The 20,170-nt window shown below is 42.9% G+C and overlaps 1 protein-coding gene across 1 annotated transcript; it reads left to right on the top strand.

The window, feature by feature from the left end:
* Positions 1-997: 997 nt before the first annotated feature.
* LOC118110394 (transketolase) lies at positions 998-17,064 on the top strand. Its single transcript, XM_035158078.2, has 14 exons — positions 998-1,308; positions 3,080-3,197; positions 3,981-4,094; positions 4,750-4,847; positions 7,742-7,933; positions 8,362-8,480; positions 10,115-10,311; positions 10,422-10,586; positions 11,956-12,112; positions 13,346-13,476; positions 13,584-13,667; positions 13,835-13,928; positions 14,103-14,225; positions 16,214-17,064. The coding sequence occupies exons 1-14, from the start codon at positions 1,202-1,204 to the stop codon at positions 16,399-16,401; spliced, it is 1,887 nt and encodes a 628-aa protein (XP_035013969.1). The 5' UTR covers positions 998-1,201; the 3' UTR covers positions 16,402-17,064.
* The last annotated feature ends 3,106 nt before the right edge of the window (positions 17,065-20,170 follow it).

The following is a 20,170-nucleotide window of genomic DNA, read 5'->3' as shown; positions in this document are numbered from 1 at the left end:
CCCGCCTCCTGCTGTCCACATGGAGAAGTTCATCTCAGCCAGTGGGAACATACCTCTGCCTTGAGATTTCTTAAGATAACAAGACAAGCCATTACTTTTCTATGACGAACATTTTACAAACTCAACAAGCAAAATGAACTCATCCAGTAGTGGATGGAGTATAGGTGCATGTTGCAGGGGTAGCTCCTTTGTGCAGCAGCTAATCGGGTCACACAGTGGGAAATGTCATTAAGGAGAGATTACTGTCATTTGTGATGCTTGCCTTGGCTCGTCACCCATCCTTCCCCCTCGTATCCCGCAGCTTCAATTATTTCACACCAGAATTTATGTGCATTAGAAAAGTTTTGCACCTTAAATCCATTTATTAATAAAACAAAATATGTCATGTTATCCTTGAGCACCGATACTTTGGGTTGAATCATAGTTTGGTCATAGTTATATTTTCCAACTAAGGCAATTTTTCAGACACCAAATTTAAATCCTTTGTGCGGATATGTGACGGTTTTAAATCCAGACCACATGGTGCAACTACAACGAAAGTCCACTAGTACAAAGTAAAAGTGTCTGATATTTCCTCACTATATATTACTGCATTTTTATAGGATTATTATTATAATTGGGGATGAATTATTTTCTTTTCTTTCAATCTATTTCTGATCCTAGCGACTATTTCAATCATTTCATATTGTTTTGTTTCATCTTATTTTTACTCGTCACATCTTTTTTTATTGATGTTATTTATGCTCCGGTGCTGTGTTTTTACTGTTTCCTATTGGCTGCCTACAATTCATTATTGACCTAAAGCTGTGTCCTTCTGTCTCCGTGTCTGTCGCCGCAGAAATCTAGATGCTTTGCAGAGCTGACAGTGTGTGAACGTGGATTTGCGCGCACGCGTGTGGCCTTGGCCTCGGCCCAAAGCCTTCCCCCTATTGGCTGCGCTCCTGCGTGACACAGTGGACTAACTGTAGGCTCCCTTTAGCCCGAGATTAGCCATATTCATAGGCTTTACTCGCAAACACGCCCCTTCCCTCCTCCTCCTCCCCTCTGCGTCTCTCTCAGGTTCAGCTGCTCTGCCTCTTTTTAACCCCTGACATCGTCCGACGCACACTCATCATCGCCTTTTATTCTCGGGACAGCAAACCGGGGACTTTTAACTCTTAACTCTATTCAAGCAGCTTCTGTGTGCGTGTGCATCGGCCAGATGGAGGACTACCACAAACCAGACCAGCAGACTGTGCAGGCGCTCAGGAACATCGCCACCCGGCTCCGGATCAACTCCATCAAGGCGACAACTGCAGCGGGCAGCGGGTAAGAGGGGAGATGAGGAGACATGAAACCGAGCTGCAGGTGCAGGTGAACAGAAGAGGGACAAAACAAATGGGACTTACTGTCCTGGGTCAGGTTCTAAACGCGTACTGCCCTTGGTAATGATGGAAGGACACATCAGAGGAGGAGAAATGCGTAATGAGGGAATCTAAAACATGATGGACACAGTGTGCGCAGCAGACAACGTGCAGGAGGAGCTGCAGCATAAAGCTACCAATGATTTGATATATTGAAGCAGCGTCTTTCAGTCTTTGCGTCATGCATACCGCGCGTAAACTGAACCATTTTCTATAGTTTCACTGTGCGTAAAATGGATATGGGTCAGCCGTGTGCGCAATTTACGCACTGCTCCATAAAGAGTTCGGTGTAAAGAGTTAATGCACTTGTCATTTTCTCAGCTGGATTTGGGTTGACGCGTTTCAGAGAGCAGCTGGATTTAACACTTTTCATAAAGTGTTCGCTCCCTTCAGACTCTTATTTAGCAGATGGACTCGTCTGTGCAGGTTCGATCATGAACAGCTGCAGGTGCACCAGTGGTCCGCTCTCCCGCTTTACCCCTTTCACACTGTGACTGGTTATGTAACAGAGGAGACCGGATCGGTGCACGATGCCGTGCGTGCAACCAAGTGGTGCGCGGAGGCAGCGGGATGGAACCCGGGGGTCGCACGAACGCGCTCGCGCCGCAGCAGCGGCTGCGTGATCTTAATGTCGCAGCAGATCTAAGCAGCCGGAATTAAACAGGCAAAACACTCCCGGTGTGTAATTTCAAAATAAAACACGAAGTGACAAATGGAATGCAAGTTATTTTTAAATAAATAAATAAAAGGAAATATGAAACTGTCATTGCTGCATGTCCCTGAACATCTGATGCTCCGTGTTCCACAAAGGCTTTCCTTTGGTACTCTGTTCTCTCCAGTGATTGATAATTGATCACTGGGATCTTGGAGTAGTAGTAGAAACGTTTTTTTACTGACAGGCTGAATGAATGAGTAGACTTAGAACATCTGTGTCCAGTCTTGAGAAGCTGATTCCAAGTCGATCAAAATGTATTTACTAGTTCTTCTCTTCTGATAAATTATTTTTATATTTTCTTGGACACCGGCAAATGAAAGGTGTTTTTTCATTTAATCAGTGGATTCATATTTCAACAGAATTGTCAATAAAACAGTCATTTCTTATATCATCAAGAAGAGATCATAATTGGTCATCATCTCCTTCTGGTTTTTACCTTTTTTTATTATTTTCATTTGAGGGGGGTAAAGAACAAAGGCCGTAATGGAGGAGGCCTGAGTGGGGTATCAGCGGCATGTGGTTTGAAGATGTAAAAACTCATAACTGACCTTGTGTTGAGTTGTCTAACAGTTCAGGATTACCCACTGAATCATGTCTTTGCACTGTATGTACATGTATACTGTATGTGTGCACGTGGACAAGAGAGAGTGAAGGAGACGTCCTCCAAATGTATTTACACTATCTGATAAATGTCTGTGTGTGTTTGAGAGAGGGAGATACTGTGTATGTACTTACTGCCGTCTGACCCTGATAAAGTCAGTGTCCCATCTGCTTTACTCCACTCTCTGACCGCAGCTGGTCGGGCATGAATCAACCAGTTAAATCAGAGTTGAGTCAAACTCCGCCTCTGGTCCCTTCTGTCCATCTGCCTCCTCTGCGTCTCTGTGTACTTAAGATTTGAACTGAAGAACCAGGAGGCTCCTAACGTGTGATCCTATACCTCCTCTCCCTTTCCTTGCAGTCATCCCACATCATGTTGCAGCGTAGCAGAGGTCATGTCTGTGCTCTTCTTTCATACCATGAAGTACCGACCTGAAGACCCCCGCAACCCCAACAACGACCGTTTCATCCTCTCCAAGGTGATGATGCACGCCCACACACATCCATTTGTTACTGGGAGGCATCCTCAGAGGCATCATGTACAGCATCTGATATATTAGGCTATAGCATATGCATGAGCTCGTACATATTTTGAATATGTGTTGCCACAGTCCAAATAATCATTTAAATAAAGTCGTTCCACATTTATTACCATGCCATGAAATTAAAATGGTGTAGTTGATGGATTAATTGCGACTGATTTATCTAATAAATGTGCTCTGGAACAAGCATCACTCAACTGGACACGTCAATTGAAGTAGCTCGAACATCTGAATGTTGACACTGTGGGCTAATAGATAATTATGGACAGTGCACTGATGTGAGATGGTCCTTTGTGTGTGGGTTAATTCCTGCTTGTGCTCAGGGGCGGATCCAGGGGCGGGACCAGCCCCAGCTGAAATCTGATTGGCCCCCGAAGGGCCCCTGTACTGTCAGTGGTCTTAAATAGAAAAGAATAGGAATATGCTAACATTAAATATGAATAAATATGATTTTTAAATTTCTAAGTTGTTTTGAATGACACAATGTGCTTGAACAATGGATTCGTAATAACAAAATATATCCAATAATATTTGGCTTTGCTCAAAGCTATGGAGCTAACTAGCTAAGTAAAGAAGGGATGACTTAAGCGATGGATGGATGATGGACATATAATTACCCGCAGTTGTTTGAATTGCCCCCATGATGTGATCTGCACCACATGTCGTAATAACACAGATGAGCCACTTCTGAGCTTCGATCTTTTCCCTCTGCCTCCTCAGGGTCATGCAGCTCCTGTGTTGTACGCCGTGTGGGCAGAGACCGGCTACCTGAAGGAAAACGAGCTCTTCAACCTGCGCAAGGTCGACTCCATCCTGGAAGGACACCCAGTGCCGGTGAGGCCACATTCACACCTGCAGGAAGTTCTGGAATTGAAAACACATACATCCAATAAAACAACAGAAGTGCCTCAGTAATATGAAAATATGTCACTACATGTTGTGTGTGTTGATCAGAGATATTTTACAAGCATTTTGTGAAAAGTAGCTTAGATGAGGTTTAGAAATAGTTTGGATATTTCAAACATTTTACTAAAAGCACACAGCAGCAATGAGCTATTGAACAGTGGCTCCTCGCAGTTCAGTCCCTAACTATGCAGCACAAAACTCAGGTTTACATTCTTTGTGTAGTTTTTGCCTTTTCCATGTAAAATACTGCATAGTTTTACTTCTTCATGACAAAAAATCTGCACACTTCATGTCTGAAGACACGGAAAACACACATTGAGTACATGCAGGGACACGGTGACAAAGATGTTCTTGTGTGACAGAGATGGTCCGTCCTTGGTTCCTTTCTCCTCTGCTGTAGACAATGACATCCCACTAGACACCCACTGTAGCTTATGTCCCAACTGTTCCTGCTTTTTCCTTGCACATGGAAAAAGAGAGCAATCCACCCACTGTGTTTCACGTTTTCTGTCTTTACAAACTTGAGCTCTCCTGCATTATGTAGAAGAAGATACATTTGTGTGTGATTGTGTGTGCCCAACAGAAGCAGCAGTTTGTGGATGTGGCCACTGGATCTCTGGGTCAGGGCCTGGGAGCTGCCTGTGGGATGGCGTACACCGGGAAGTACTTTGACAAGGCCAGGTAACAAACACACAAACACACGTACAAAAACACATACAAAGAAAAACAGCCTCCAACATGCACATGACCCATATGCAGCAGCCCGGCTCGTATCTGCACATACTAAGGTGGACAACGTGAAATTATGCATGACAATGTACACTGCAGTGCAGCATGCTGACATGTGACATTTCAGCCTGGAGCTTTAGTGAAACAATAAGTGACAGGCCTGGTCTGGGATGACATTTAGGCAGCCAGTGTAGAGGGGCTAACCTCTGATCAGTTTTACCTACACATCAGCATGAATGAGGAAGGGGTCTGCAATATACAGTCTATGGTATCTGCCATTTACAGGAATCTGCTCTGTAATCTGAGACTAAAGAAGAGATCTAATTCATTTTCTATCTATGCAAAGATTAAATCAATATAATTTGTTTATTCTGCTGCTATTTAATGTCCAAACACAGTTACATCAAATTATATTAAAGAGCCTGGAAAGCAGTTTTGAGCTGAATGTGAGCTGACAGTATTTGCTCTCACAGATCAGTCCACATGTGTCCCCTTTGTTCTCGTGTGGTCTAGAAAGAGCCATGTGGGTTCCAGTCAAACAATAGACACATGGAGTTGTGCGGCCGATACAAGCACACAACACATTCCTCTCACATTGTCACAGAAGGTCCATGTGATACAGAAGCATGCGGGCCGAACCTCGACTTTTCAGAGGCATGGTTTTGTCTTTCAATTTGCACAGAACACACGGAGACGGTCTGAAAGGCAGTTTTGGTTTAGCACGGAGCAGACGCATTGAAACGGGGCGGTCAGCGAACGGCAGACTTGCAGTCTGTGATGGCGGCCCTTGATATCTAGCTCTCGCTCTCTCTGCATTCTGTGTGCACTCAATTGTTTCTGCTCCAATAATTACACATGCAAGAGCACAGTTCCTCCCTCGTCTCTCTGCCTCACCCTTTCACCTCATCTGCTCTCCCAAAAAAAAACTAGGTTTACGCGTACGCTGTGGATTTTTCTGAATACACCGTGCACGCGATTGCATACGTTGCGTGGGATTGTGCGTCCATGTGCAGGGGCATGTGCGCTGCCCCATGCAATGCTTGGAGCAGCTTGTCAAGCTAATTTGCTGCAACCTATCGGCGCAAGACTCAACTCTATCAACACCTCCTACAGAGACATGCACATATAGAAACAACATAAACTGCCGGATCAACAACATATTATCTCTTTTGAGTAAAGCAGCAAATATAACCACCTGCAAACATTTATATCCTCACATTTCATGTTCAAACTATAACAGGAAATCCCACATCAAGCAGACAGACCTCTTCAGGGTCTGTGAGTGTGTGTTTTAATAAAGAAGCGATACATGGATGAACCCGTCACATGCACTTATCAGCAGTGCAGAGATGAGGCTGAATAATTGATACTAGTCATTGTTTCATGCTTGTGTGACTCTGGTTCAATACTCTGCTGTTGTATGAGATTATTGGATTAAACACAGGCAGGGGTTCCCCCTCATGCTCCTTCACGCTTTGCACCGACTCCAGGGGATAATACAACTTAACACAGAGTGTATCGAGTGGAAGAGCTTTGGCTCTGTGTTGGCAGAGTGGAATGGTGTGGGTGACACAATGAGACAGGGGGGGTGTGGGTGTGTGACCCCAAAAAATGTTGGATATCAAGATTAAAATTTTATGTCATAATCTCATAAAAGCATTCAAAGTGTGTGTGTGTGTGTGTGTGTAAGGGGGGGAGGGACTGTTTCTAAGGGGAGACATCACTTTACTGATCTGTAATTCTCACCTCAAGGCAGATTAATATGATACACACACACACACACACACAAAATCCTGGGGGATGACTTTACTCCTGAACTGGATTCCTCTCGGTATCTATGTTCATATAATGAATGTAATAATAAGACTAATTATAGTAATTGTTGTAGTGGTTGTTGAGCAGTATCATGGGAGCAGTGTGGGGTATTTTACAATCACTTATCTGGACTCCAGAGGCAGAAACATCAACAACAGGAGGAGAGAAGAAGAAGCCGAGCTAGTAACATAATGAGATATGAATTTGTACAGATGGAGAGCGAGAGGAGGCGAGAGGAGCTCAGTGCATCATGGGAAGTCCCCCCGGCAGTGTCGCCACATTCTGTCACACAAACGGCATAACTAGAGGACGGTTCAAGACAAACCTCCCAGACAGTGACTCTGCCTCCCAGTGTAGGATGGTTCCACAGGAGCGGAACCTTTTAGAGACGTTTGAAGACAATAATAAACTTTTATACTGTGTCTGGTTGTAAATACTAACAACTATAGTTTTATTATAGTTTTCCAAATCTAAATTGTTTATTCTCTATTCAAGATTTTCCAAATTTTCGAAAGATCTACAAACTGCCATTTGAAATTTATAAAACCTGTAAAACAGGTAGGATTGTCTTCTTTTTCTTCCCTCCAGTCTCGACTCTCTTTCTCTTTTCCCTCCCTCTCTCCAGCTCCACCTCTGTTGAATTCATCTCTTCTCTTTCTGGTCCTCTTCCTCTCTTTTCTGTCTTCGCTGTGTGTTTTCTCGTTGCACTCGGAGTTGGAATGCGTGCTTTAATTCGGCATGTCTCTGCCGATCTTCCAGCTTTAATGAGAATGTGTCTATTTGACTGGAAAGCTGTCAGAAGTCATTATGCCATGGGAGCATATAGCGAGGATGATCCGAGCATTGCAGGGGGAGGGGGGAGGGGTGAAGGGCGTGTGTGTCTGTGTGTGAGTGTAGGTGTGAGGGTCATCTGTCACGTCGACCCCTATAGGTGGAAACTGAGAATGTGAAAATGTGTCAAGACGGAGAAAGGGGCTGAGACTTCTGATCTCCTTGTATCTATTCACTTCTTTCTTTCTGTCTGTTTGCAGCTATCGGGTGTTCTGCCTGCTGGGGGACGGAGAGCTGTCCGAGGGCTCAGTGTGGGAGGCCATGGCTTTCGCCTCCTTCTACCAGCTGGACAACCTGGTGGCCATCTTGGACATCAACCGCCTGGGTCAGAGCGAACCGACTCCGCTGCAGCACCATGTGGAGAAGTACCAGCGGCGCTGTGAGGCCTTTGGGTGAGCAGGGGGGAGTCAGGGGATGAGGGTGTGGACAGGAGGGCTAGTGCTGTGCTCTTTATTGCTGAAATATTTAAATAATTACTAGATTGGGACAAATAAGCATGTCTTCAAATGGTTTAATCATTTGTTATTAAGGAAACTAAATGGCAAAAATCAACTTGTTCCAGCTGGTACTTTTAAGGATTTTCTGGTTTTATATCATTTGTTGAGAACGTTTCAGTTTTAAATTACTGTCAAACATAACAAGTCATGTGAGGTCATCAGCCTGACCTCTAGGAAACTGTGATGGGATTGTTCACATAATAACGTTCAGATTAATTCTGATAAACTTTTATTTTGTATATTTTTGTGTTTTGTCAGCATGCAGTTTTGTGTGTTTGAAACCGTTGGACTGCTTTTAAAGTCTGATCTCTGTGTTTTCCCAGGTGGCAAGCTGTCATCGTGGACGGCCACAGTGTGGAGGAGCTGTGTAAGGTGCTGAGTCAGCCCCGCCACCAGCCACTTGCCATCATCGCCAAGACCATCAAGGGCAAGGGCATGTCAGGTACAGCTAGAATCACACTCAGTGGCCCAACAGTCCCCTTAAATTCAAATTCATCATAGATATCAAATTTTCTTTGCAAAGTTCCATTAATTATTCCCTGGGAAAATGTCGAAAAAAGTCTTATCTCGCACTGTCAAAAAGAAATCCTGACTCCACTCCCTGATCCAGATCCACACAAAATGTAGTGGGTTCTTTCCTGGCAGGGGAAAAATAACCTCCTTAGTGGAGGTAATAATGTGTTAGTGCAGTGCAGTGATATCCTGTAGTGTGTTAAGTTTATGTTAAGTACTTACATACAGTGCATCTAGTTTAAAAAGTGCTGTGCTTGAATAAATCATAAAAGTATAAAAAGGGTGTGAGCTGGTTAGGTTTTTTAAATGTTCCATAATTCTGTTATTGTGGGTCCAGATGACTTTCAAATTTAGATCTCAAACTCTTAAAGTAACCGCTTAAAGTACACACCATGTTTCATAACGTGACAACGAGTGTTTCACTCTAACCTGCTCCAAAAAACGATGACTAGGTAAAATTGTGACGGCTGAATGGGAATAACGGCTCCGTCAGAAGTCTTCCTGACGGCCGCCGGGGGAATGTCGTCGGTGCAGAGAGGCGCTAAACTCGCTGTAATCCTGGAAGCGCTTTAGTGATTTAGCTGCCGCAGCTCGATAATCCCTCAGAATGTGTAGGATTCACTCACAGCAACAGGCCATTGTGCTGGAGTTGTGATAAGAGTAAGGGGGAGTGTGCGTGACCAATGTTTGTGTGTGTGTGTGTGTGTGTGTGTGTGTGAAACACGCTTGTAACAGCAAGGTGTATGTATAAGAGAGGAGTGAGTCTTTATTTATCTAAGATTCCATCAGAAGTGATGAAAGTAAAACTGTCTCATGATTTTAACCTTTGACCTCTGAAGTCGCCTGTTGTGACCCACTGAGGTAGAAGATTGTTATGAGTGTGACAGACGACCATGGTTTATCTTATGTATGTTTTCACGTGCATGCACATACATGTGGAAGAGATGTATATGCAGGATGACAGGAGGAATTTGGTTTATAGAGTATATGTACTTTTTATTTTCAGGATAATACACGTGTCTAATTATTCAGGATTATGTTAAATCAATTCAGTTGATTCATCATTTGGTTGTCTGCTGCTTTTAAAAACACAAATTAAGCAACAATACATAAAAGTAACACGAAAACAATGAATGAATAAAGGAATAAAAACAAAAAATTTAAGCCTGGCCGTCCATTACAATTTTGAAAACTAGAATTTAAACAGGGATTGTGATACAACAAAAATAAATGTTAAGCTTTGATTAAAAGAAAGTATTTTGTCGGTCAGGATGTCCCAGAGCCTCTGAGCTCTTCTTTCAAAAGCTCTGTGCCCCTTTGTCTTTAGTCGAGAATCTGGAACAGTTAAAAGGCTCCTGCCAGAGGATCTCACAGTGCCAGCAGGGTTGCATGGGGATAAAGGATCTGCAACACACTGAGGAGTCAGACCATTGAATCATGTGTATTTCTTTGTGACTTGTTGGGGTTAATGTAAGAAATCCACCAGAATAATAGAATGATCAATAAAACAGGTGTTTTAGACTTGCATTAGTACTCAGATGTGTGTCTATGTGTGTGTTTCAGTGGCTGAGGATAAGATGGGCTGGCACGGCAAACCCCTGCCCAAAGACATGGCCGAGAGCATGATCAAGGAGCTGCAGGGCCGCATCGTCAGCTGCAGCAAGCGTCTCTACCCTGCTCCGCCGATCGAGGACGCGTCGTCCGTCAGCCTCCGCAACATCCGCATGCCGAGCGCACCCAGCTACAAATCTGGAGAAAAGGTACGATCGGAGGGGGCAGACAACATAAGGCCACGGCCAAGTTGTGTAACCTGAGTAATTAACGGCAGAAGTTCATTGATGTGTTGATCCGTTTGTCCCTGTGTGACCAGATCGCTACAAGGAAGGCGTACGGCATGGCCCTGGCCAAGCTGGGTCGCTACAACGAGCATGTGGTGGCTCTGGACGGAGACACAAAGAACTCCACCTTCGCCGAGCTCTTCAAGAACGAACACCCCAACCGCTACGTGGAGTGTTACATCGCAGAGCAGAACATGGTGAGAAACAGAGTGGAGAGGTTTCGGAACCACAGCACAGTGGTTCAAAAGGCACTAAAACAGTGAATATTGTAATTATAATACATTTTAAAAAAGGTTTAGTGTAGTAACTGCTGTCCAGGTGTTATTTATTGTAAGTGAACAATAGTAAAAGATAAAAAATTGTTTTTAATATTATGAACTGTATTCATTTTGATATTTGCATTCTCGATTGCAAGTTAATATTTTCACCATGTAAAATTCCTCTTGGCTGTGGTTTGCATCTTAAAGAACGGGTTTATCTTAAAGTCATATATAAGTAAGTAATGTTTAGTGTAAAACGGTTTTGTTTGTGTATGGAGGCTCATTCAAACCAGAATAGCAGGTTACAGCCACTCGAGCTGCTCTGTGAGGCTGAGCTAAACGTCGGCTTGCTGACACTGCTGAGCGGCTGATAGAGGCTGAGCAGGTTTGATGTTCACCATGTTCACCTTCATCTTAGTTTGGCATGTTAACCTTTGCTAATTACCTCTAAACACGAACGCTGAGGCTGAGGAGAATGTGGGGAGGTCAAAGCTCCTTGTATAAAGTTCAAACCGGACACTTGTTTTGTTGTTGTTGTTTTGACCTGATGAGAAAACTATTGCACACGAGATGATCACCAAAGTGATTACAAGAGGGTTATTATAGTTATAGTTGTTTTTTAAGCAAGATTACACAAAAACAACGGAAGGGATTTCAATGAAACTTGGTGGAAGGATATGAGTCAGAGAAGAACCCGTTTACTTTTGGTGCAGATCCAGGATTTTTTTAACACTGCGACACGATGGAGCATTTTTTCAATTCATGGATCTTAATTAGAAAAGAAAATTATACACAAAGGATTATAAACTCCTGAATTGACTCCATTCAATTTTGCTGAGGCATGGGCCATGACCTGAGGATGAGCCCATTAAATTTGGCGGCAAGGACATATGGGCGGATCCAGGGATTGTTTTCACTTTCTCTAACATGGGGAGATAGGGCGTTAGCCTTGCAGAGGTATTTATATATGGGGGTTGTAGTGACATTTCACTTAAAAAAAATGTCCACCTCTTGTTGACGCTTGTGGAAAATGATGAAGTGTTCAGTTAATAATGTTAGTGTCCATTACAGCGATCGAATAAATATATCAGCAGAACAGGGAGAGCAGTACTCCAGTCATGGTCAGTGACAGTGTAGCTGCCACTAGTCACTGTTTAACTCCAGAGGCTGAACTCTACATCTTCATAAAAGCTGCTTTTTCTGCAAAACTCTAATTCTGCTTATGACTCTGATGATCTCTTACACACACATCCTGTTTTCTCCCACCCTACCTCCCCCCCGTTTGTCTCCCTTTCCTCTCCTGCAGGTGAGCGTGGCGATGGGTTGTGCCGTGCGCGACCGTAACGTGGTGTTCGCCAGCACCTTCGCCACCTTCTTCTCTCGAGCCTACGACCAGCTGCGCATGGCCTCCATCTCTGAGAGCAACATCAACCTCTGCGGCTCCCACTGCGGCGTCTCCATTGGTCAGTGCCCACCTCTCTTTCCACCAATCATGGCAATCTGATTGAAATGACCCGATATGGTGTTATATTGGAATTCATATGAGAAAAGGAAGATAAACGTGACATTACTGGTTTCAAATTAGGGTCATGAACATTTTCTTTGCGTTTAAATTGTGGAAGATGTTTTTGACCACAGCAAACATGGATTTATTATAATTTCCTCCACTTTCAATTTGACTCTTCTGTCCTCTCACTACACCTTTTTCTTAAATTCTGTTTGGTGCATTTGGTCTTATTCAGTCCACTGAAGGATATAAAAAACGGATTTTCCAAACAAATATCTTGGTCAAAGTAAATCCAAAAGAGTCTATTGATTGTAAATATGTTTTAAAATTACGAAACAATTTTGCCTTCATCACAAAGTACCTTAAAACAGAGACTAAGCAAAACCTGAGATAATCAGTCATAAAATCACGTTGTAAACTAGAACGGCAGTAGAGCATATACCTCCGCCGAGGCTCAACAAGACACACACACTCATAGATATACAGTACATGGTGCGGCTATCTAAATAGGCGAGATTATTTTCATCAAGCTCCATAGGATATTAAGGATGTTTTTTTTAAAACACGTCCTATCCCACAAATGTTAAAGTGAAAAATACATGACCTGGATCCGCCCCAAAATCGAATGACTTCTTTCTTGGCCGATGTCTCATCTCTCCACCAAGTTTCGTTGTAAATCCTTTCAGTAGATTTTGCGTAATCCCGGTGACAAACAAATGAGCCGGGGTTAAAGACGTGATCTCCTTGGTGGAGGTAAAGAACATCAACCTGCGCTCGTCTTTAAAACAAACTATCCGTGGAAAATCCTTCGTTCTTTGCTGTTTCATCAGTTTCACTGCAGTGGGTTGAACTTCTCCTTCACTTTGTCTTGGTCTCAATTTCCCTGAATCCTGAACTCTTTTTGTCCTCTCACATCCGGTATCAGCACTCCTCCCCTCCTCCCTCCATCCCACTCTCCATCTCTGTGTGTCATGAAGGTGACGACAGAGCGGCCTGATTCTCTTTTACCTCCTCCTCCTCCTCCTTCTCCTCCCCTCTCTCCTTCTCCTCCACCTCGTCAGGTATATTGCATGCCCACGTTTGCAGTTTGCATGCATGCCAGTCTACTTGAACTTATTTCCCAGCCTTAAGTGAACATTTTGGTCGTACTGCACCTGACTTCTGTCTGTTTGCCGCTGTGTGTGTTCAGGTGAAGACGGGCCCTCTCAGATGGGTCTGGAGGATCTGGCCATGTTCAGAGCCATTCCCACTGCGACCCTCTTCTACCCGAGCGACGGCGTCTCCACTGAGAAGGCCGTGGAGCTCGCCGCCAACACAAAGGTTTTCATTTACACCTGTCCTAAAAAATGGGGGATAAAGAAAAGTACAATTTCAAATCCACTGTTTGTGCCAAAACTAAAGTGTGAATTCTTTCTGATTCTTTCTAGGGTTTGTGTTACATCCGAACAAGTCGCCCAGAGAACAACATCATCTATAATTGCAATGAAGACTTCCATGTTGGTCAGGCAAAGGTTTGTGTCCGCGCTTTCCATCCGATCGAATCACTCAAAAATTGGAATTAAACCTATGTATTTTTGTAACTTTTTTCTGTTTTCATCCATCATGATGGTTACCACATTCTGACTTGTACACGTTTTCATCATGCCTACACACAAATATATCTTCTCTTCCTACTCAGGTTGTGTACAAAACCAACGATGATCATGTGACTGTGGTCGGCGCAGGAGTGACCCTTCATGAGGCTCTGGCTGCTGCTGAGATGCTGAAGAAAGGTACAGAGAAAGAAATTATAAATAAAACCAACTCATGACAGCATTCAAACACTGTAAAATCCAGCATATTGTGTGTTATGGCTTCCATTTATCATTTGATATCTGAGGACTAAGTCGACTTTAATACTAAGCGTCAAATAGGCTAAAGGTGCATCCTCCTCTCTCCTCCCTCAGAGAGAATCAACATCCGTGTGGTCGACCCTTTCACCATCAAACCCCTGGACTCCAAGACCATCATTGACAACGCCAAGGCAACCAGAGGACGCATCATCACAGTGGAGGACCACTACTATGAAGGTGAGGAGGGAGACAACACTGTCAAATTCATAAAATAAACTTCAAACGAAACAATTCAGGGAAACTACAATAGAGTTTTAGGGCCATGTTGAAGGGAAAAAAAGACAATCGAGAAGAAACTCGTAATATTATGAGAATTAGGTCATAATATTGTGAGAAAAAATCTTAAAGAGTAAATTTCCTGATGATGTGGTGCTGATGTGACAAAAGATTAAATATTATCATACATATATTATTTTTCAAACATATGCTATGCTTCACATTCCTCATTTTGAAGCAGACAATATTTATATTTATTCATTTATCAAATATTAACTTTACTATCTCATTTCCAAAGACGTTTAGTCTGTGGATGCAGAATGTTGTTTCATGAGACAATTTATGTCACATACTTTAAACTTCTGTAAGTTCATTTTTCAACAGCTCCACAATATATAGAGCCAGCTCAAGTGCATTTATCCTTTAAATCCACTGAATTTTCTGATCATGCACAATTATACTCAGGACAATCTCCTCTGAGAGAGTAGAAGACATTTTGTGTATCATATGTATTCATGTGTATCACCTCATGAATAAAAAGCACCAAGCAACAAAGGACAAGGGTCCACCTGCCGACAGTCTGAGGTGTCGTACAAGAGGATGGAAGAAAGACTACTAGGAGAATGCAGATGCGGTAGATGGCAGAGCATTGTGTTGAGTGTTGTGTGGGTGAAGAGAGGGATGGAAGATGCAGAAAAGGTGAAAAACAAACAGTACATGAAGGGGGAGGAGGAGGAGGAGGAGGAGGAGCTGGGAGAGCCTGTCAGGGCTTCTTAATTTCAGCTGTGGCCTTTGGGCTCTCGCTGACCTACATTCAGTACCAGCATGACAAAAACGAGTGGCTCTGTCTCGTCCTCTCTTTCATTGGGTTTGTATGCGTTTTTGTTCTTTTACATGTAGTTACTTTCTCCATCCTTTGAGATTACCTCCATCTGCTTGACAAAATAGTCAAAAGAGAACCAAGCAGTCTCACATGGTTTATAGATCTGGCTTCCCATTCAGTAAATATTACTGTACTGTTTTTGTTTTTTACCACTTTGCATTATTTCTTGAGTGATTCGCAAAAAATATTGAGAAATCACGTAATGTTAAAGTAAAAAAATAAAAATTCTGGGATCCGCCCTCTTAACCAAATCCGCTCTAAAGATTTTTGGTTCTTTCTTGGCCCAAACCCTTCCTCAAAGTTTCAATAAAACCTGTTCAGTTATTTTTGCATTATCCTGCCTACATACAAATACACAGACAATCAACAATAACACATAACTTTTTCTTGGTGGAAGTAATGTATTCCTTCAGTAATGTGTAATATATTCAAGACGTTGGCTGTTCGCAGCTTTTAAACACTGCTGCCAGTTTCTATTTTTAACTCTTCACACGCGGTTTCATGTTTTCACAAGAAAATCCGCCTCTTCACACTTTTTATACTTTTCATATTTTTATCAGCAGTGAGCAGCTGTTTCAAGTGTGTGTTGGATTCTAGTGTCCATCAACATCACACAACAACACATGTTGTTGCATCTTCGGTATAATCAAAGTCCAATGTGACACAACACATCTCTTTCTCTCTCTTTCTCTTTTGTGCTCATGTTACACTAATGAAGGACAAAGAACAAATAATCACTCCCTTTTCTTCATTCTTGGGCTTTTCTGCCTCACTCTCTCACTGAGAAATGTTTGGAGGGGGAAGTTAAAAACAAAGTGTGACAGAAAGAAGGGAAGGGAGAGGAGTGTTCTGGGAGGGAAGGTGAGACAGAAGAGCAGCGAGGAAGAGGAGTGAGAAAGTGGAGAGAGGGCGGTGTCAGTCCTGTCAGTCCTCATCACATCGCTCCACAGCCCAGCCGTCTGTGGAGGTGTGAGGAACTTGATTTGACAGGAGGGTGGAGGAAAGGAAGACATTTGTTCCATTTCTTAAGCCACAGTTGTGACGGTTTGATTTCCGGATTCCTCAGGTGGTCTGGGTGAGGCTGTGTGCTCGGCTGTCGTCAACGAAACCGGCTTCACCGTCCACCGCCTGGCGGTTTCCCAGGTGCCACGCAGCGGTAAGCCCCAGGAGCTGCTCCGGATCTTTGGCATTGACCGTGACGCCATCGTGCAGGCCGTCCGTAAAATGCTCAGCACCTCCGCCAACGCCAAGTAAGAACACTGCGGCCCGGGGGCAGCAGCTGCAACAACATGGTCGAGGACACTGTGGTAAACTGGTGATTATCATGGAGGCAACAAACAAACAAGCCAACACGGGAGGATAAGCTCTTGTGGCCCACTTACGCTCTCCTCCCCCTAAAGCTATCTGAAGCATTTGTCTGGAAAAAAAAAAAAAAAAGATTCCATTGTTTTTTCTCTTTCTGTCTGTCATCGATGTGATCTGACAACCCCACCCCCGATTTTTTGCCCCATCTGTTTGTGAGTTCAGTAAACACACCTCCGCCCCTTCACACACATACACATACACACATACACACAAACACACAAACAACACACACACTGTATATCCACACCTGCTTCCTACCTCCCAGAGAGAGAGATCTGGTGCTGCTGTAGTGTCTCAGTAAAAGCAGTGAACGTGGTTTGGAGTCTTTTTTTTATCATTTCTGTGGAACCCCTCTCACTTCTTAGGCGCAGCATTTCAAACGTCTGCGCCCAGTACGACTTTGTAAACCCCCCCCCCCCCCCACCCCACTATAGCCAGCAGGGTGTGGAGAAACTCTGGTCTGGTCTGTTTGAGCACTGACTGTTTCTAACCCTTCTGACCCTGACTTGGACGGGACTGCTTCACACCAATAAAGGGATGGTTTCTTCACTATTCAACTGTGTCTGACGTCTTTCTTTTGGGTTTTGTTGTGTATGAGACAAGGATCAGTGTTACACTGAAACAAAAAAGAGACGTTCTGTCTAACTTTACATCAAAATTCAATTAGTTCACATCCTGTAAAACAGTGTCTTTTTAAAGGTTGCATAGTGAGGTTGAAGACATAAGTCAGCAGAAGAAAACTACTTTATGTCTCTGCCACAATCATTTATGTTATTATTCATTAGCTATCATTGCTAAGTCCATGGCTGAAACCATGGATGTGAACAGCTATAGGGCTAAAGCTGCACGTTTTATTATTGTGGCTGCATAAACATGAGTAGCCCAATAGATGCTAATGTTTGACCAAATTAAATCACGATATCATCCAGTTAGAAAAGATTTTAAATTAGGATGCAAAGTGAGGCCATATCCCCCCCCCCATCATGTGTCCCTGTCCAAACTCATGTTTACGTTGTGACTGAGTCTGAAATTGCTAAATATACGTTTTTACGCTGCTTGATGCACATAATGTCAACTCGAAATTATCTGAATTTATTTGTTAAGAGTTTATTTTCAAAGTTTGAATATTGTGGTTTGCAATTGACTAGATGACAGAGTTAAGCTCAACACACAGTCATATTTCTAAGTAGTTTACAGGAAACTATACCTATCTGGATGAAATGGCTGATGAAGCCCTCTTAGGTTTTAGTCAAACCACCAGCAAAGCTCTAGTGCTGCCCAAGACTGTCCACCAATTGTATCTCTAGTGTTGATTTCAGCGTAGTTGTTAGCGCCACCTACAGGTTAACAGGTAAAGGGAAAAAACTAAATACATTTTAACTTGTTCAAAGCACATGAAATGCATCAAAATGAAAAAATGTAAGACTAATTTGCTTTCCCATTTAAAATAAATATAGGTCAGCAGATAAACATGCTGCTGGCATGTTATTAGACTACAAAAACTCAATATGTAAATGTGAGTGTATACCGTATATAAATTACAATTAATTGAATTATGTAAATTATTAAACATAAAACTGAAAAATAAAAGTATCTGAATAAATCATCCTACACTCATATTTGGAAAGTGGCTCAACCTGAGGAGTCATTTCACTCTTCAGTTGTGTGACTGCAGGGCTGCTAGTGTGGTGATACATGTCAGAAACATCAGGTTAAAACTAACCAAGTAATAATAATGTTAGCCCTCAATTTCCCCTGATGGTCCATAATGTTTGTATAGGTTGAAATAAACTTTTCATCTCTTAGAGGAATAATGTGTTGATTTAAACTCTCCATCCTGTCCTACCCTAATCCAGTTTGACCCAGAGTTTAATCCAAATTAGAATCCAATTAGATTAATTAAGTCTGTCTAATTATATAAAAATAGCTGATAAAATTAAGATGGTTGTTTGAAAGGATAAAGGTTATTAAGCGTTTGACCAACATCCTGTCACCATCACAGGGTTCAACATAGAGGCAAGCAACCATTCACATTCACAGCTGTGGTCAATTTAGATTCTCCAATACAATCTGCATGTCTTTGGACTGTCGGCGTACCTGGGGGGAAAATATCAAAGAAAGACCCTGACCAACGCAGGATTCGAACCGAGAACCTTTCGGTCAGGCGACAGTGCCAATCACTGCATCACCGACCATTTCCACAATGCAATGGTGTCCAAGAGGGAGATCACTAAACCCATTCAGGTTAAATTCAGGTTTAAGTTCCCCAAGTGAGTCTAAGTGAGTCTTGAGGTTCATCTGAGCCTGCAGCTGCCATGTGCTGTGCATATTTAATGTGTGTTAATAATTGAAAAGCCCATTGAAAAATTCACACAGACTGCAGCAAGTGTACGTGAGCATGCGCATATGAGAAGTGTGTGGTGCACGACATTACAACTGTTAATATCTGTGTCCTTTCATTCAGGTTCACACAGACTGGGCTCTGCTTTTCAGCAAAGTCCCAAAGGAAAGGTTCCCAATGAGAGATGTATCTGTGTATCTGTCCTGTTACAAAGGCTAAGAACTCTTCACTGGACTGAACTTCATAAAAAGTATTCGTTGAATTGCCGATATGCAGCGGTGGTTGCTTGGTTACAACATTTATCTCTAACATTTCTTATAAAGTAGAAAGCCAACAAGCTCAACTTGACCTTAAACAATGTGATTTCAGACATATTCCGAAAGTTTTTTAATTGTTTCTTTTGAAAACTATTTGAATCTGTAGAGGACAGACTGAATGCATTAGTATACAGTATGCAACTCTTGTTTTTATTACATAGTAGCTGATCAGTTGTAAGTATCAAAACTGTGCATATATAACTTGCGTCTTTTAGTTTTTTTGGGGCTTTGTGCAGTTTATTCTCGGGCAAACAGACCCCTTTAGCTCTGGCATCTCTCTATTGATAGGAGTAATCTGGGTTTAGATTTACACTTGCTTATACACGACAATTGTGTAACCAAAGAGAAATGTGATTTTGTGTAAATCTTTCCTAAATGCAGATAATGTATCCACAAACACAAGCTTCAGTCAAAGGTCGGCACAGTTGTATTAAAGATGTTTTGTGTAGGTTTAGGGTGGAACAGCCGAATGCAGCACGACAGTAAGCTTCTCTTTGTCTTTGTACCCGACGGCGTTGCCTCTTTGTGCACCACACTGACCACACTGAACTCCAGCTGGTGAGAGGGACCCCAGAAGATTGGATGTGATATCTGGGCCGACCTTTGACCCCCGCCCCTATAGCGCAGCAGGAGCCCGTCTGCTCTGTGAGGAGGACAGAGTGTGTCAGCTGTGGCTGTGTGTGTGAGGGAGAAAAGTAAAACGGAGTGACACATTGTGTGCATGTATGTACAGTATGTGTGTGTGTATATGTTCATACTGTTCTCACACTGTATTGTGGGTGCTGGGAGCGGAGACAGGCGTCTATCTCTGAAGGCCGTCGAAGCATCTGTCTGCGTATCTGTCAATCTGTCGTATGGATTCTTCTCCACCAATGAACACACAACACCCACTCTCTCACACACACACACAACGTACATATGAGCAAATGCGGAGCAGCTCACACACCTGTCAAATTCAATTGCTGCCGCTTTAGCACCTTTAAAACATGCATACGTACAT

Source organism: Hippoglossus stenolepis, chromosome 6 (assembly GCF_022539355.2).
Source record: "Hippoglossus stenolepis isolate QCI-W04-F060 chromosome 6, HSTE1.2, whole genome shotgun sequence".
Taxonomy (NCBI): domain Eukaryota; kingdom Metazoa; phylum Chordata; class Actinopteri; order Pleuronectiformes; family Pleuronectidae; genus Hippoglossus; species Hippoglossus stenolepis.
This window is presented reverse-complemented; position numbering and strand designations above follow the sequence as displayed.

Bases quoted from the DNA above. Each gene is read 5' to 3' on its own strand.
- LOC118110394 (XM_035158078.2), top strand. From the start codon at position 1,202: ATGGAGGACTACCACAAACCAGACCAGCAGACTGTGCAGGCGCTCAGG. The intron at 10,587-11,955 runs GTGAGAAACAGA...CCTCTCCTGCAG, and splicing joins ACATCGCAGAGCAGAACATG to GTGAGCGTGGCGATGGGTTG. The intron at 14,226-16,213 runs GTGAGGAGGGAG...CGGATTCCTCAG, and splicing joins GGAGGACCACTACTATGAAG to GTGGTCTGGGTGAGGCTGTG.